The sequence below is a fragment of the Ixodes scapularis genome, unplaced genomic scaffold, assembly GCF_016920785.2.
Source record: "Ixodes scapularis isolate PalLabHiFi unplaced genomic scaffold, ASM1692078v2 PGA_scaffold2__306_contigs__length_199485367, whole genome shotgun sequence".
NCBI classification, from domain to species: domain Eukaryota; kingdom Metazoa; phylum Arthropoda; class Arachnida; order Ixodida; family Ixodidae; genus Ixodes; species Ixodes scapularis.
Window position 1 is genome coordinate 90,198,811 of NW_024609857.1, and position 17,710 is coordinate 90,216,520.

Consider the following 17,710-nt stretch of genomic DNA (forward strand, 5'->3'; position numbering starts at 1 on the left):
TCATCGGCATAATAAGAGTGTTCGATGGGGCGAGAAATTTCACGGGAGAGCGAATTTATCTGAACCAAAAATAATGTGACACTTGTGGGATGTTGCTACCAACACAGGTACCAATAGAGTAACCAAAGGATTGTCTCAACAGCGGCGATATCTCAAAGGAGACGTCAAACCTAGTAGCGCGGTCCCCACATCGCGGCAATATAGACGAACGTTTAGGGCCACATTACCGCGGGTCGGTTCGATTAATTACCACCGTCGGTGCCAATGATCGTCTACTTTGTCTCACTCTCTCGAATATAGCGGAAGAGAAGACACACGTACCAGAGTAAGGACAGAGTCCAAGAGCATTTATTAGAACACTCTTAAAATGAACTACAATGTCCCCATCCAAAATGCCCCCCGCGCCGGCAAGGTAAGAAAAGGTCCTTACCTGGCCAGACGCGGGGTTCCGGAGAGCCAAGACCGGGGAAGCGTCGGAGAAGTCGCCGACACACGTCCTATCTCTTTCGCGGTCACCCGGACGAGTCCCTTTCCCGAAAGCGGGAAAACAAGAGACGAAACCCCCTCGCCTGTCAGCAGTGATCCGCATCCGAGCGGGGGAACGGAAATCGGTCCCCCCGGGAGAGAGTGAGAGGAGAGCCCCCCAAGCCAGGCGGCCCTCCGCCTCACGAACGGGTCGGAGCTCAGTGCGAAAAAGGCCTAGCGTTCCGACCCGCGGCCGTTATCACAGCCATCGGGGAAGGGAGACCAGAGGAATCCCCACACACTTAAAATGCAGCCCTGGGGAACGCCCGTTTCCTGCATAAACTCGTCAGAAAGAACAGCTCCCCGGCGCACCTGAAAAGTGCGATCTGTTAAGAAGTTCTTAATGAACACCATCATGTTACCATTAAAACCCATTGACACCAGGTTACTAAGAATACCATGCCTCCATGTTGTATTATATGCCTTAGCAAGATCGAAGAAAACTGCCACCAGATGGTCACGCCTCGCAAAGGCCGAGCGAACCTCCATCTCCAGAGACGCAAGATGATCGAGGGTGGAGCGGTTTTTGCGGAAACCACACTGAGCTCGTGATAATAAGTTTTTTGCCTCTAGGCAAAAAACAAGCCTTGAATTTACCATACGTTCCAGCACCTTGCAGAGGCAGATGGTGAGAGCTATTGGTCTGTAGTTCTGAGGATTTGTGTGATCTTTGCCTAACTTTGGAATGGCTATAACGACTGCTTTCCTCCAGGATGTTGGGAACACCCCCGTTTCCCATATTGTTATAGAACTTCAGAAGAGCAAGTTTGGAATCGTGGGATAAGTTAGCAATCATTTTATAGTGCATGTTGTCTAAGCCAACTGCAGAATTCCGGCAATGCAAGGTCGATAGCTCCAGCTCTCGAAAAGATAAAGGTTTGTTGTAAGGTTCCTCGCTACTGAGTTTTATTGGCAGTGGTTTTCTTTCTACTTGCGTGCAATAAGCTAGAAAAGGTTTTTGGTATGAAGACTTGCTGGATACTACTGAAAAAGTATGTCCCAGCAGATTTGCCTGGTCTATGGGAGAGCACACTTGAACTGTTCCATCTTTGAGAATAGAGAGTCGGGTATCATTATATAAGCCCTCCATCTTCCGAACTTTATCCCTGATTTCTTTTGTTGATGTGTCCTGGGTAACCTCCGAAGTGTACTTGCACCAGGAGTTTTTCTTCTGGCTTCTGATTATGCGGCGGAGCTCAGCTTTGCTTCTTTTAAGGGCGATCAACCACTCAGAAGTGGGATACCTCTTGAACTTTCCCCAATACTTATTTTTATTTTTCTTGGCTTCTGTGCATTCTGGAGACCACCAGGGTTTTGGGTATTTTGGAAACCGTGATGATGTTTTTGGAAATGAAACTGTTGCTGCGTCAATTATGACAGTTGTCAAAGCAGACGTGGCCTCATCGATATTAAGTGCGGTGAAACCATCCTCGGGAATCTGGGCCTGTTCACTGAATTTCGTCCAGTCTGCCTTCTCAATGACCCACCGAGGCACTCTTTTCGTAACACAAGGAGTAGCGCACGACTGTTGGATGACAATGGGAAAGTGATCACTGTTATATGGATTGTGGTGAACACGCCAGGACAATTTCGTAAAAAGAGAAGCTGAACAAAATGATAAGTCTATGGCAGAGTATTTTACAGGTAAGCTTAGGGTAATATGCGTAGGAGACTTGTCATTTAAAAGATTCAGTGAATTTTTGAGCAAAAAATTCTCCACCACTTTGCCTCTAGAGTCATCCAATTGACTTCCCCGTAGTCTATTGTGAGCATTGAAGTCTCCAAGAAGCAGGTAAGGGCTTGGGAGTTCATTTACAAGCTGTTCTAGTTCTGTCAACGTGATCTGTTCATTAGGTGGAAGATAAAGAGAGCATACAGTTACCGTGATACCGATGTAAATACGTGCAGCAACTGCTTCCAAGTTTGAGGTTAAAGGAATCTGCTCTGAAGGACACGATGGCTGTACAATGAGAGCCACTCCTCCACCTCTCACATCCGGAGGACGGTCTTTACGATATACTGCACATCTGCCAAATCTGAACGAGGCCGACTCGGAAAGGAAGGTTTCCTGAAGACAGGTCACCTCTGGGTCTAGGGCCTGCATCAGATCCTTTAAATCTTCAATGTTTGAGCGTGCTCCTCTGCAGTTCCACTGCACAATATTCACTGGCATTATGCTAGGGCGGTCCTGTTATGCGAGGGCTCTGTTTCTTTTTCTGGTTGCTTATCAACTTCCATAGGGGTAGCCTGATCTGCAGGATCAGTGCAGGATTCAGCCATCCCTCCTTGTACACCAGGGGCTTCATGATGCGAGCAGGATGCACCACGATTACACTCGGATGCATCCAGAGCATTTGATTGAGGTGTACTATGTTGTTTTTCATGTAGTATGGGAAGGTTGAACACAACCTTTTGGGAGCGTCCAAATGAAGGTGATTTGTTAGATTTCACCTTCTCCTGAACCTTGGCGTTGGGAGTGGCCGATGTGCTGGCAGCGCTCCCAGAATGATGAGAAGAGGAGGATGGGGAGCCCCGAGGTGCCTCCTCTGCACGCCGTCGGGGTTGCGAGAGACCACTGAGACGCACCGACGTGTCGGTTGTTTGCGTCATGGGAGTCTGTAAGGGTGTGTTATCCACCCTTGGTTTTGCAAGGAAAGGGGGGCTAAATGGGGCCATTGTGTACCCACAGAGGTCTTTGGCGGAGCAGCCCCCCTGGCTGCCGCCTCAGCATACGTGCCTCCTTGCAGGAAGGAGAGACGCTTACGTGCTTCCTGGTGAGTTAAGTTTTCCTTTGTCTTTAGAGTTATTATTTCCTTTTCCAGTTTGAATTTAGGGCACGAACGAGAGTATGCCGGGTGAGGTCCTCGGCAATTCAAGCAGGTGTGTGAGTCACTAGAACAGTTGTCTGTGGGGTGATCGTTGCTTGCACATTTGGCACATGTCGTTTTTTCCTCTGCACGTGGTTGACCCATGGCCAAAACGTTGGCAGCGGAAGCAACGTCTTGGATCGGGGATGTAGGGCCTCACTTTGCAGTTAAGGTAGCCAGCCTTGACTGCGGAGGGGAGACTTGTTGAGTTGAACGTTAAAACTATATGTTTAGTGTCCCTTTCCTGGCCATCACGACGAAGAGTGATCCGTCGAACAGCGATGACTCCCCGATCTTTAAGACCTTCAAGGGTCTCTTCATTCGGGCTTCCAAGTAGATCATCCTCGGAGATGACGCCCTGCGTGCTATTGAGAGAGCGGTGAATGGTAACAGAAACGGCATAGTCTTGGATTTCGTTGAGGGCAAGTAATGCAGTACTCTGTTCTGCAGTATGGACTTCAACAAGGAGGTCACCAGAAAAAAAGCTTCCTTGCTTTGAAATTTTTTCCAACTACCATTTCCAAAGTCTTTGCGACTAGGAAAGGAGAAAGTTTTGCCAGCGGTTTGTCCTCGTTGTCTGAGTGCATAACCAAAAATTTTGGAAAAGTTTCCGGCGCCGTGGTACGATTTTTAAGAAGTTTGTCCTCGGTGCGGGCCCTTTTCAGAGCCCGATCAGAGTTTTTGTTTAGCTTGGACTTCATAAAGATGGGAAAGGGAGTTCAGTGCCCGGGTGCACCGCCCACCACGGAGCCCAACAAGGGGGTAGGTAATGTGCCATAGCAAGAAGGGCTTGGCTGACACAATTACTCTACCAGTGCTGCCCGGGCACTATACCCTAGTGTGGTTGCAGGGACAGGACCTGTTTCCACCCAAGGTTAGCCCTTGCCGCCAAAGAGGGGTGAAAAGGGAGTAAGAGAAATGAGAGAGAAGAAAAAGAAACAGGAAAGGTAAAAGTGAAAGATCGGAGGGGATAGTAGAAGGAAAGGCGACTAGACTGAATCATCCTGGCCGGGCCTTACCAGGACTCCCGTCTACGAGAAGCGGGGGCCAAAGTGGTGTGTTCCTCACCCGGGGGGCCCCGAAGGGTCCAAACCTACCCCGGGTTCGGCTCAACCACCAGGATGCCCTTTTCCCCGGACACGGGCTCGCCACGCACAGCCAGACGTGGGTGGGTTTTGGCCACTTTCTACTCAGGGTCTGTGGTGTCGCCAATCTGGCTGGGGTCCGTGGTGACGCTACTCACCAAGCACCTAGCACCTAATGTGCAGGCGCCCCCTGCGGAGCTCGGGGTCCGTGGAGACGCCACTCTCCAAACACCTGCTTTCACAGGTGCCCCCTGCGGGGAAAAAGCTCAATAAGTGGCCCTCTATTTAAGGTCTCTATATACTGAAAGGTAGCGCAAACCACTTTTTGAAATGGGGAAGAGAAATGCCTCCTTGCCCTCGCTTCAATTGGACCGGGCACGACACGCGACCGTTACTTTCCCATGATCCCACGCAATGTTGTGGTCTGCTCTGAATCGGTGCCATTTTCGTGCGACGCATGGCAATGGCTGCATTGCCCCACCGTTTTTTTTTTTTTTTTTTTTTTTTTTATTACGATTGTGGCGGCAACGTTATGCCATTTTGCTGCACTTGAGCCAATCTTGTTGTGAAGGGGGAGAAGCTGTTTACCGTCCCGACGGGAAAAATATCTTCAGAAACGAAGACAATAACTCCACCACATCGGTCGGAAACGTTTTGATTGCCTCCGAAGGAGATGAGTATATTTGAGAGTAGTTAAATGCACGAGGCACGTAAATAGTAGACGTCGCATATTCCTCCGTGCGGATGTGCAAAGTTGCAGGTAGTATTCAATGTCTATAAAATGTAGATGAAGTAATCCAGGCTGCTGGTTTGGCAAAACGATCGGTAATGCTAAAAACTACCGAAAAGACCTGGGCTTGCACGGGTTGTGCTGTCTTTTATTTGCCAGACTCGGCTGATGCCGAGTCTACAAATGCACTTCGTTCAAGATACTATACTCCATCTCATGAGTTGCGTGCAGCAGAGGCAAAGGCACAGGCGCAAGCACGTGGCTTTCAGATTTGTTTTTCTTTTATGAGCACTTGCGAAAAAAAAGCAAATCTGACAGCCACGTGCCCGCACCTATGCCTTCGCTGCACCCAACTCCAGACGATTCCAAGTAGGGCATCTGGCCGGCCACCATGTCTCTGCTGGTGCTGGTAAGTGCGTACATTTACAATTGTTTGCCAACGCTATGTTCACGCGCACGCTGCACATGTTTGCATGCATAGGGCACCAGTGAGGCACCATGATTGCAATTGTCTACAGAAAGTTTCAGTAGAGCGTACGCTAAGGATTGCTGAGCCTTGCGGGTGCGTGCTCAATACACGCTCAAAGCGGGGGCATGAGCTACTGATAGCAACGCAGTCCTTGCCTACGATCAACTAAAACTGTCTGTTTACACGCAAGAAGAGGTGCATTCTATTGTGCCCGCCCTCAGCACTTGCTGCAACGAACGGGTAAATGTAATATATTTTTGCAGAGCGTGTCGATGTCCCAAAAAAACTCGGGGCCACATCGGCACTTCTCTTAAATCGTCCACGTTCAGCGAAATTGAAGAAGCTTGTCTTCACACCCAAACGACTCCAACTTCAACTCGCGTTATTACGTTTGCCGAACGAGACGTCCTCGTGCTAGTTTCTTCAATATAAAAAACATAACTGTCTTCATAAAAAAAGAAAAAAAAACACTTGTTTGTTGTACACAATAGTGCAATAGCAAGCAAGTACGGCCCGGCATGCACAGGCGCGCGCCTTGTGAGCCTCGCACGAAAATAGCAGCAGGGGGCGTGGCACGCAAGGAGGGCGAGGAGGATCGCCCTCGATGTAAAGGAGGAAAGCGCAGGAAGAGAAGGAATTGTACTAACTTTCAGTATATACGGGCCTTACCTCTAGTACTCAGCTTCTAGCGCCATCAATTGAGGTTTTACGAACATTTGAGGGAGTTTTAGCAGACCACTCCGAAAACTTCGATAACAATACTCGATACTTCGTTAGTGCCTTTGCGCACGCATCGCGTCGTTATCGGAGGCATCGGAACGACCTACAAAAACACCCTATTTTGTGGAAGTGAGCACATGCATCATTTGTTTCAAAGCAACACTGGGTCAGTTTATTAACACTTGCAAGTACATAACAAGACTGTTTACACTTACCGTGTATGAATTAAAGAACTATACATATCATAAATACAAGAGTTCAATGAGTAATCACATTAACAAATAAAAATCAACAAATTAGTAAATCGGTGAAAAACAATGCGATAAGCTATACATATTTACAAATACAAAAGTTTAATGTGTAATCTCACTTTAACAAAAAATGATTCTACAAATAAGCATGCAAACTAGTGTTAAAAACAACGATCTCGTAAACTGTAGGTTTCAGGACTTTCGGGGAAACTGTGTTCTACTAAAATCCTTGTTGCTTTTTTTTTTTTTTTTTTTGTGACGGGTTTAAGAGGAAACGAAGCTCGCAATGTTTATGAGTCCCGGACGCAACGACGGTAGTTAAAGAATTCCGAAGTAACCCCAACCTCGAGCACAGGCAGAGTGTCTAGCAAATTATTATTTGAAATTCCCTTACTTTTCCAGGTTTTCCCTGACAATTTCAGGTGAAACTCCCCGACCACTGTAGAGGCGGTTAAATATATCAGACCATTTCAACACAAGGCATTGAGCATTGAGCAATGTGAGGATCATTTTGCACGGGCTTGATCCAACTGGCATATTACGAAATATTCGGGTTCGTCCAGTCCGGATTAAACAAGCACTTTCTTGCCGCCGACATCGTCAGTGAAGAGGCCACTTCCGGAAACACGATGAAAACACGACGCTCAACCACAGACTTCAATAACCGAATGGCACCATGACCAAGTCATGGCCACCAGATGCATACTTTCGGATACTTTCCGGCTTAAGGCTTGGATTGATTGGGGTCTGCGGTTCTCCCATTTGTTACTGAATCTAGTAGCTCTAACTGGATCTAGCATAGTGTCGCGCCCTCAATCCAATCCAAGGGTTGGACTGGATCTGGCGGCTGTTCCCTTTCCATCGGGTAGCACACTCTACATCGAATGAGCAGAGCCCGCGCAACACTCCAAGCAGAATTTATTGCCTATATTTCTGCCCCCAAGTTCTCAAGTCTTTGCTCAGGGCACTCGATGGCGTTTCCGGCTCATTTTCCCTGACTGGGCTTGCTTTTTGACAATTTCCCTGACAATTCCCCGATTTTTCCCGGTAATTAAAATTTCCTTGACAACTCCCGGTTTTCCTGATCGCTAGACACCCTGACAGGGGTTGCCGACGGGTGCTGAACAACAGAGCGAAGTGACGAGTGATGCTGACCAGGCGTCCGGGGAAGTGGGGACGATTCCCAGAATTTTGGGGGAGTGCAGGAGAGAAGGTAGTTTACACATGAGCATCAGAGCAAACAAGACGCTGTCGGACTACGAGAGGACTCGCGGGGCTCAGAGTTCAAATTTGTAAACCAGCTGGTGCGCATAATATATGTACATAAATCGCATGTATCTAATTGTCTCCTTTACTTGGGTGTCCCTCTGCCACCACATCGATCTCCGTTGGCCAAGTCATGACATCTACGGCAACCCAACAAAAGGAGGCACTCACTTGATAGAATGACGTTTTAGCGAACGCCCACGTTTCACCGAATGACACTTTAGCGAATATTCGGACGCCGCGAAGCGGCGTGTTCTGGTGGGCCAAATGGGTTCACATTTTTGTAATGAGCCACCGCAGACTGTCGCCGCAAAGCGCGGATGGGTTAACGCGCGCCCCCGTTATTCGCTAAAACGTCGATTCGCTCAAATGTCGCTGTTCGCTAAAACGTCATTCGCTCATGTGATATGGACCCTTAACTGGTATAATCGACAAGGATTTTGCCACCGCCCTTCGGAGGAGAAAGCTGTCTACATCATCCATAAGGGACACCGAGAGCTTTCCAGGTGAAGATGACGAATGACTGGGTTTCCAGGTGAAGCTTTCCAGGTGAAGATGACGAATGAGCTGCGACATCAGAAGGATGTCGATTGTCTGGCTGTCACCGAAGGTGTGAGTGGCCACAGGAGCTACTTGGAAGCAGACACTTGAACGTCCGACCGTCGCCGTGAGTGTGACATAGGGTCAAGAACACCAGACGACGCGGAGTGCCCGGCCGTCACCGGGATGTGACCAGAAGCCACAGGAGCTTGCCGGACACAAGACGTCGGGCAGTCGCTAGGGTTGCGAAGAAAGTCAACAAGACTGTCAAAAAGTGTCGTGTGTCCGCGTCACGAATCGCGGGGTTTTCTTGTAAGCTTTGTGTAAGAACTCTAGGACACACCAGCAGTGCAAGATGCATGGTGTCAACTTTCGGCCGTACCCGTTCCCATGCGGGTGTTTATGAAACCGGGCGGGAAGAACTCTCTCCCCAGGTGAAAGAGGACATGGGAGCGCTGGATGGTGTCTCCATTCCTCGAAAGTCGAAGCCGACCGAGAGCATTGTTTTGTTGTATTTGTTATTTTAATTTTGCTTGTTGACCGAAGACAGTGCTCACAACCAGGCATCTCGAATTGCGTTCACCGCCGCGCAGACGGGCAAAGTCTCTCGCGGATTGTTTCTCGGTACTGTACTTTTGTATTTTTAGTTGCTTTGCTAAAACGAAAAGCGGTGATTGGCCCTAAGAAGCTCATTGCTGATTGGCCAGATTACGAGCCCTGAAAATGCTGCTGGTCTCAATATAAAGACGTGGACTGGCGGGAAAAAGTGTGGTTCGTCTTTGGGGTTAGGAGTGCCCGGATCTGGCCGAAACTCCGCTCGTCATTGCCTTGTTTTTGAGTCGCGATTGTATTTTCTGTATGTAGGGCTGTGACCCTAGTTTGCCTGCGGGTCTGAGCTTATTTTAGCCTTCGGGCGTGCTTGCACTGCGGTGCGTGTGCGTGCGCGTGTAATGCGTCGGGTCGTCCCTGCAAGCAGCGTGAAGATTCCGGACTCCGTGACGACTCCTCTTCATCGACCAGGGGCTCCAAGACAGGCTTCGGCAGCGTCTGGACTACAGATAAGACTTTCCAACGTGTTCGATCAATTTTAAGTTTGCCTTATCGAGGGTTGTTCGGGAATGTTTTTTTTGGCGTTACTAACCGGGATGTTAGTGCATGTACTCCCGAGGGTTTTTGGATAGTTCGCTAAGTGATTTCTATGTTGTTCCTACTTTGTCGCCGCGCGCCACCGACAGCTTCGTGTTAAGTCTTATTAAATTTGTGTTTTGTTTTTGACCATCTACGTGTCGTCGCCTCCTTAAGGTGTATCCACACGAAGGAGAAATCCGCCCCTTTCCTCCGCGGAGCGCGCATCACGTGAGACATACGTCGTCCCTTTTTGATGCCTCGTGGCGCCGTTCTCCTCCGTGGCGGAGGCGCGGAGGCTTCGTGCTGTTAGCATGAAAGCTCGCAGGTGCACGCGGCGGAGCCAGGGACGGAGTTTTCCGGGTTGCTGACTTCACGACATCCGTCCGCGGAGTTCTCCTTCGTGTGGATACCCCTATACCTGACATTGCACCGGGTGTGGACCTATCGCCTGCCATCGGTCCAACCTAGCACTTCTATTCTTTTTTTTAAAGTAATTTTTGTTGGCCTCGGAGTGGGCTATTATCTTCATTTATTGAAGAGTTTCCCCACTTCCTAGACAAACTGGCGTCCGCGACAGGACTGGTGGCGATGGTGTAATGTCGGAGAGAGGCGACCTCACCGTGGAGAATCATAGCAAGCGTGCATAAGTTAAGAGGACTTGCGATTTTTTTTTTTTTTTTTTTTTTATGATCGCGTTTTGTTAAAGTATTGAGAAGGACCCCGGGGACTTGTACGCTCTTGGGAAAGAACTTGGCTTAGGCGGGGCTGAACTGCAAGCCTTGTTTAAAGAAGAAAGGAATCGAATAGATAAGAACAGGGAAACAAGAAGAGAAGAATAAGGACAGAGAGGAGCGCGCTCGCGAACAAAAGCGGCAAGCTCGAGAAAAAGAGTCGGAGAGGCAAGCTCAACTTAGAGAAGCGGAGCTTCAAGCCGAATTAAAAATGATGTAGCAGAAGATTCGGCTGACGGAAGCCGAAAATGCAAGAGCGAGGGCGAACAGTCCCTCGAACAAAAGTTCGGTGGCCAGCAGCGCAGTGCTGACCAGTCCGCAGCGTTGGATGGCGGCCTTCGATGAGAAAAAAGACGACTTGGACGCCTACCTCCTCAGGTTCGAGCGTCTAGTCATGGGCCTACAGTGGCCTCGCGACCAGTGGGCGACGATGCTCGCGTTGGGCCTGAAAGGTGAGGCGCTCTCGGTCGTTGGACGTCTGAGCCCAGAGGAGTTAGTGGACTACGATGCCGTTAAAAGAGCTTTGATGAGAAGGTTCAGATTGACCGCGGACGATTTCCGCGAAAAGTTCCGGAACGCCAAACCTGAAGGAGGAGAGACCGGGGCCCAATATGCAGCGCGTCTAGCCAGTCTCTTCGACCGCTGGGTTGAGCTCTCTGAGACGGCCAAGGAGTACAACTCTCTTCGGGATCTGCTCCTAGCCGAGCAATTCCTCAAGGGCTGCTCGCCAAAGCTGGCCCTCTTCATCAGAGAGCGAACAACCAAAACACTGGCAGACATGGCAGACTTGGCCGACCGATACCTGGAGGCGCAAGGAACGCAGTCGCTTGGGATGAAGGTGGAGGAAAAGAAGCCGACTCCCGAACGCCCACGGCCCGTCGACAAGAAAAGTAAAGGACAGCGGCCACCACTGCGGTGCTTTCTCTGTAACCGGCTTGGGCACCGTGCCACCGATTGTCGGGATAAAGTCACAACCAAGGCATCTTTCTGGAGGTGAGGACAAACGGGCCATGCGGCCAACTCCTGTCAAGAAGGATCAAAAGGCCGTTCTCAAGCTTCCTGCTGTGTGGCTGCCGAGCCCACCAAGAAGAAAGAAGTGGTCGTCCAGGACGGATACATGGAACTCAAGAACGGTGACCGTCTCCCTGTGGTAAACTCCACGATAGAGAAGGAGGAAACGAATTTGACGAATGGAGTACCCGTGCGAACCGGCAGGGTAGAAACACGCAGTGTCACCGTCCTACGCGACACCGGCTGCAACGGTAGTCGTTCGGAAGAATCTCATCTCGGAAGAGGAGCTCACGGGAACTTCCAAGGCGGTCTACCTTGCTGATGGCACCGTTAAGATGCTGCCGGAGGCGAGGCTGCTGGTGCGGTCTCCATTCTTCAGTGGGGAGGTGACGGCTCTCTGCATGGAAAGTCCTCTGTATGATATAATACTAGGCAACATTCCGGGCGTTCGAGCAGCAGCAGATCCCGATCCCGAATGGGACGCTTTACCAGCAGCGGAAGAGAGCAGGCCCGAGACTGACGTACGGAATGAAGAACCGACTGTGACCGCGGCGGTCGAAACAAGACTCCAAAAGAAGGCGGCTGAACACAAGACCACGGAGCCTACACCGTTGAGAGTATCGGAGGTTCAGGAAGGAGCAGTTACACCAGAGACTTTGAAGAGTGAACAACAAAACGACTTGAGCCTGAGGACGTGTTTCCAAAACGTCGGGAAAACTATGACGGGCAAGAAGCGGAAGCACTCCTGCGTCTTTGTGGTAAGAAATGAAATCCTGTTCCGGTCCTACAGAACGTCACCCGGAAGAGAAGTTCACCAGTTGGTGATGCCTAAGAAGTTCAGGACCACCATCCTTAAAATGGCGCACGATGGAATTCTGGCAGGTCACCAGGGTGCTCAGAAGACAATAAACCGAGTGCTCGAAGAATTCTTCTGGCCTGGCATCGGAGCAGACGTGAAGCGCTTCGTGAAGTCCTGCGACCGCTGCCAGCGCACGACGCCGAAAGGAAAGGTCGCCAAGATGCCCCTGGGGAGTATGCCGCTCATCGAGACGCCCTTTCAACGCGTGGCCATCGACATCATGGGCCCCATTTCACCGACCACCAAGAGGGGAAACAAGTATATTTTAACGATGGTCAATTACGCGACGCGGTATCCAGACGCTGTGGCGTTGCCCGATATCTCCACCGAGCGAGTAGCCGAGGCACTCGTGGAGATGTTCACTAGAACTGGGGTTCCCCGAGAAGTGCTCAGTGACCGCGGTTCCAACTTTACGTCGGACGTCATGAAAGAGGTGGGACGGCTGCTCTCCATGAGACAGCTGTTCACGACGCCCTACCACCCAATGGGGAACGGCCTCGTAGAGAAGTTCAATGGAACGCTCAAGACCATGCTGAAGCGGATGTGTCAAGAAAAGCCAGCAGACTGGGATCGCTACTTGGCACCGCTGCTGTTTGATTACCGAGAAGTTCCTCAGGCCAGCCTGGGATTTTCCCCTTTTGAGCTGCTCTACGGAAGGAACGTACGAGGTCCCCTCTCTGTACTTAAAGAATTGTGGACGAATGAGGCGCTGGAGGAGGAGACCAAGACAACGTATGAGTATGTCTTCGAGTTACGCAATAAGCTCGAGGACACCTGTAAGATTGCCCACGAGGAACTTGAGCGGGCCAGCGAACGCTACCGTCGTTGCTTCGATCGGAAGGCCCGTCACAGGCACATTGGTGTTGGCGATTTAGTTCTAATCTTGCTCCCCACCGACCAGAACAAGCTGCTAATGCAATGGAAGGGACCATACCCCGTAGTCGGACAGAAAGGCCCCCAGACTACAAAGTGGACTTGGGGCATGGCATCAAAGTATTCCACGGCAACATGCTTAAAAAGTATGAAGAACGAGCACCTGACGAGGTTCCTGCGGCTTGTACGGTTGTCGCATTGGAGGAGTCCGAAGGAGAGGGCGGTTTCCCCATGCTGAGATCGCAGAGCACCGAAACTGCGAGCGATGTCGTGTTCGCACCTGGGCTCGCATCGGAGTGCCGAAAAGAGGCCGAGGCCTTGGTTCAAGAGTACAGGGCCATCTTCTCCGACGTTCCAGGACGAACCAACCTTATCAAGTGTTACTTGAAGTTGGAAACGGACAAGCCGGTACAAACGAAGCAATATCCGTTAACATTTGCAGTGCGCGACAGCATCGAAGACGAAATACGAAGCATGTTACAGATGGGAATTATCGAGCGGGCAGACTCCGCATACAATTCCCCTGTGTTGGTGGTCAAAACGCCCAATCAGACTCACCGCCTCTGCGTCGATTTCCGGCGGTTGAACGACGTGCTGGCCGCCGACTCAGAACTTATGCCGCGAGCAGACCTCTTGTTCGCAGAGGTCAGGACGAAACGGTTCTTCTCTAAGCTCGACCTCAGCAAGGGGTATTGACAGATCCCCTTGACAGATGAATCAAGACCAAAGACTGCCTTTTCCACGGCCAGTGGCCTGTACCAGTTCAAGTTCATGCCGTTCGGACTGAAGACGGCGCCGGCAGTGTTCACGCACCTTATGAGGCTCCTGCTGGGAGACATACCGGGCGTTAGTTTCTACTACGACGACGTACTGATCGCTACTGACACCTGGGAACAACACCTGAGCACTCTACGGCAGGTGTTTGACAGAATTGGCAAATCGGGGTTCACTGTGAGGCCCACCAAATGCGAGATTGGCCTAGAGGAAGTGTCTTTTCTAGGACATCAGATCGGCCGCGGAGTAGTGGCCCCCCTTTCCGAAAACCATCGAAAAAATCCGGGACGCAAAACGACCCGAGACAAAGCATCAGGTGCGAGCGTTCTTAGGCCTCACGGGCCACTACCGAGATTTGATCCCTGGACACGCAGAGATCTCAGCGCCCCTCACTAACCTGACCAAAAAGGGAGAGTCGAACACCGTGAAGTGGACACCAGAACACGAGCGAGCCTTCGACCAGCTGAAAAAGAGCCTTACGGAGGCCCCCATTCGGAAGCTGCCCAACTTCGAGAGGGAGTTAGTGCTACGAACTGATGCGTCCGATCACAGCATCGGCGCAATTCTGCTGCAGGAATATGATGACACGCTACACCCCATAGCGTACGCCAGCCGGAAACTTCTTCCGAGGGAGGAAGCCTACGCAACCGTTGAACGAGAGGGATTAGCAGTAAATCGACAAACTTAAGCCCTGCCTCTACGGGAGAAAATTCGTGCTCCAGACAGACCACGAACCCCTCCAGTACATCAAACAAACCCGGCACGCTAACGCTCGGGTAATGCGTTGGAGTCTGAAGCTGCAAGAGAATGATTTTAAAGTTCAGTATATCAAGGGAAGTGAAAATGTGGGGGCGGACTATTTGAGTCGTATGTAAACAGTGAGAAATAGTTTGAACTTGTACGTTACAGCTGTCCTCCGTGTGAGCAGGGTGTTTTCGTCACACTTTTATTTTATTTGATCTTGGGCACATTTAGTTGATTCTGTGTGCATTTTGACTGCAGAAATGGTACCTAAGCACAATTTGCCTATGTCGTGTATCGTTGGATATGTTAAGATTGTTGCCCAGAACAAGAGTGATTGTGTCTTTTTTATGCCATAGTGTGTGTTCTTTGAAGATGTTGCTTGCACATTTTCTTGAATTTGATGCGAGCAGAGTGTCCCATTGTGAGTTTAGAGACGTGTTCTTGCGATTCGTTCTTTGTTATTGTGAAAATATTCACGAGTGAATATTTTTAAAGTGGGGAGTCATGTCACGAATCGCGGGGTTTTCTTGTAAGCTTTGTGTAAGAACTCTCGGGCACACCAGCAGTGCAAGATGCATGGTGTCAACCTTCGGCCGTGCCCGTTCCCATGCGGGTGTTTATGAAACCGGGCGGAAGAACTCTCTCCACAGGTGAGAGAGGACATGGGAGCGCTGGATGGTGTCTCCATTCTTCGAAAGTCGAAGCCGACCGAGAGCATTGGTTTGTTGAATTTGTTATTTTAATTTTGCTTGTTGACCGAAGACTGCCCACAACCGGGCATCTCGAATTGCGTTCACCGCCGCGCAGGCGGGCAAAGTCTCTCGCGGATTGTTTCTCGGTACTGTACTCTTGTATTTTTAGTTGCTTTGCTAAAACGAAGAGCGGTGATTGGCGCTAAGAAGCTGATTGCTGATTGGCCAGATTACAAGCCCTGAAAATGCTGCTAGTCTCAATATAAAGACGTGGACTGGCGGGAAAAAGTGTGGTTCGTCTTTGGGGTTAGGAGTGCCCGGAGCTGGCCGGGACTCCGCTCGTCATTGCCTTGTTTTTGAGTCGCGATTGTATTTTCTGTACGTAGGGCTGTGACCCTAGTTTGCCTGCGGGCCTGAGCTTATTTTAGCCTTCGGGCGTGTTTGCACTGCGGTGCGTGTGCGTGCGCGTGTAGTGCGTCGGGTCGTCCCCTGCAAGCAGCGTGAAGATTCCGGACTCCGTGACGACTCCTCTTCATCGATCAGGGACTCCAAGACAGGCTTCGGCAGCGTCTGGACTACAGATAAGGCTTTTATTTTATGTTGCGATTGGCTAGAGCCAACGTGTTCGATCAATTTTAAGTTTGTCTTATCGAGGGTTGTTCGGGAATGTTTTTTTTTTTTTTTTTTTTTTTTTTTTTTAGCGTTACTAACTGGGATGTTAGTGCATGTACTCCCGAGGGTTTTTGGATAGTTCGCTAAGTGATTTCTATGTTGTTCCTACTTTGTCGCCGCGCGCCACCGACTGCTTGGTGTTAAGTGTTATTAAATTTGTGTTTTGTTTTTGACCATCTACGTGTCGTCGCCTCCTTACCTGACATTGCACCGGGCGTGGACCTATCACCTGCCATCGGTCCAACCTAGCACTTCTATTCTTTTTTTTTTTAAGTAATTTTTGTTGGCCTTGGAGTGGGCTATTATTTCCATTTATTGAAGAGTTTCCCTACTTCCGTGACAGTCCGTCTGTCGCCGGTGATGGGGGCTGGAAGGGCTGTATGGAAACGGAAACAAGCCACCCAATCGTCGTGGAACTGCGACGCAATGTTAACGAGACCATTGGAGAGCATCGGTTGTCCGCTGTCACCGCAGGTGCGACGAACAGCCGTGTGAGCTCGCTGAGAAACGAGACGTTCGACCGTCGCCGTAGGTGTGACGGGAAACCAGCTGGTGATTGCTGCAGGTGCTGCTCCTCAAGACAACTGATCTGCACAGTGCCCAAGGGAGACAAGTCGGCAGCGGTCAAGGCTGCTGCAGTTATCCGGGACAAACAGCGGCCCGAGACCGTGACGGACACAACAACCAGGTGGGAGGTTGTCGTTCTCCTCTGGGCGTCATGTCGGTTAAGCGATCAAACGCCAAGAAAGGCCAGACATCTGAAAGCAGTAGTGAACTGGGGGCAAAAGGGGAGTCCGATATAGACAGCAACGCTTTGCAGCTCCGAAAGGAACTAATGGAGATGGAGATTGAAAAGCTGAAACTAGAGCTGGAAGTGGCTAGACTTGCCAGGGCGCAGGACTCCACGTCAGGAGCCAGCGCTGCCCGAACGGAGGGAGACGAGGTACTTGGGTACTCGCGGATTGTAAGGTGCGTATTGTCCAATATGCTAGAGTCCGAACCGTTGGCGCCCTCGTGGTTCTCTGGGCTGGAGACCATGTTCATTAGCCTTCACATGCCGGAAGAAAGAGATCAGTCGCAAACCGAATCACTGCTGACGCGATGGCATCGTACGACGACTTAAAAGGAGCAATGCTTGAGGAGCTTCAGCTTGCTCCAGCAGAGTAGCGGGAGCTGTTTTACAAAACTAGAAAGGACGAAAAGGAGTCCTGAGGACGGTTTGCGCCCCAGCTGGGCGACTTCCTTGGATATTATTTTAAAAGTAGCAAGGTGACCTCTCTGGAGACGCTGAGGCAGTTGCTGATGGCTGATCAGCTAAAGCGCACTAGAGCATATGTAGACCTGGGCGAAAAGGGAAAATGGTTACCGCTGGAAGACGTGGCCAAACTTGCGGTCAACTATGAGCGAATGCAAAAGGGATCGAGGGCTCAGCAGGGGCCACCTTTCCCAAATCGCAAAGGGAATCAACCGAGTCTTAAAACTAAAGGCGCGGCTTCTGGTACAGAGAAAAGAAGCTGCTTCGGGAAGGTGGGGCACATTTGGGCTAACTGCCCGAAGCCTAAGGATAAGGTCCCTAAAGGTGGTACCGCCGCTGCTGTGGAGCGTGATCACAAGGAACCGCTACGGAAAGTGTCGACTGACGAGAGGGGTATCGCGGGGGACCCGCCCACCGAGTCACGGCTCCAGTTGGTCTCTTTTGTGTCTGAACAAAACAAATTCTGCGGAGTGTTAAACTCGGAAGCAGATATCACTGTGATCAGAAGGAGCAAGATT

The 17,710-nt window shown here is 50.4% G+C and overlaps 1 protein-coding gene across 1 annotated transcript; it reads left to right on the plus strand.

The window, feature by feature from the left end:
- Positions 1-10,742: 10,742 nt before the first annotated feature.
- Positions 10,743-14,704, plus strand: LOC121836549. The gene is made up of 5 exons (XM_042291476.1): positions 10,743-11,202; positions 11,311-11,528; positions 11,629-13,034; positions 13,124-13,463; positions 14,552-14,704. Exons 1-5 carry the CDS (start codon positions 10,743-10,745, stop codon positions 14,702-14,704), a joined length of 2,577 nt encoding a protein of 858 aa, XP_042147410.1.
- The last annotated feature ends 3,006 nt before the right edge of the window (positions 14,705-17,710 follow it).

Bases quoted from the DNA above. Each gene is read 5' to 3' on its own strand.
- LOC121836549 (XM_042291476.1), top strand. From the start codon at position 10,743: ATGCTCGCGTTGGGCCTGAAAGGTGAGGCGCTCTCGGTCGTTGGACGT. The intron at 11,203-11,310 runs GTAAAGGACAGC...TCTGGAGGTGAG, and splicing joins ACGGCCCGTCGACAAGAAAA to GACAAACGGGCCATGCGGCC. The intron at 13,464-14,551 runs GTACAAACGAAG...TTCGTGCTCCAG, and splicing joins AGTTGGAAACGGACAAGCCG to ACAGACCACGAACCCCTCCA.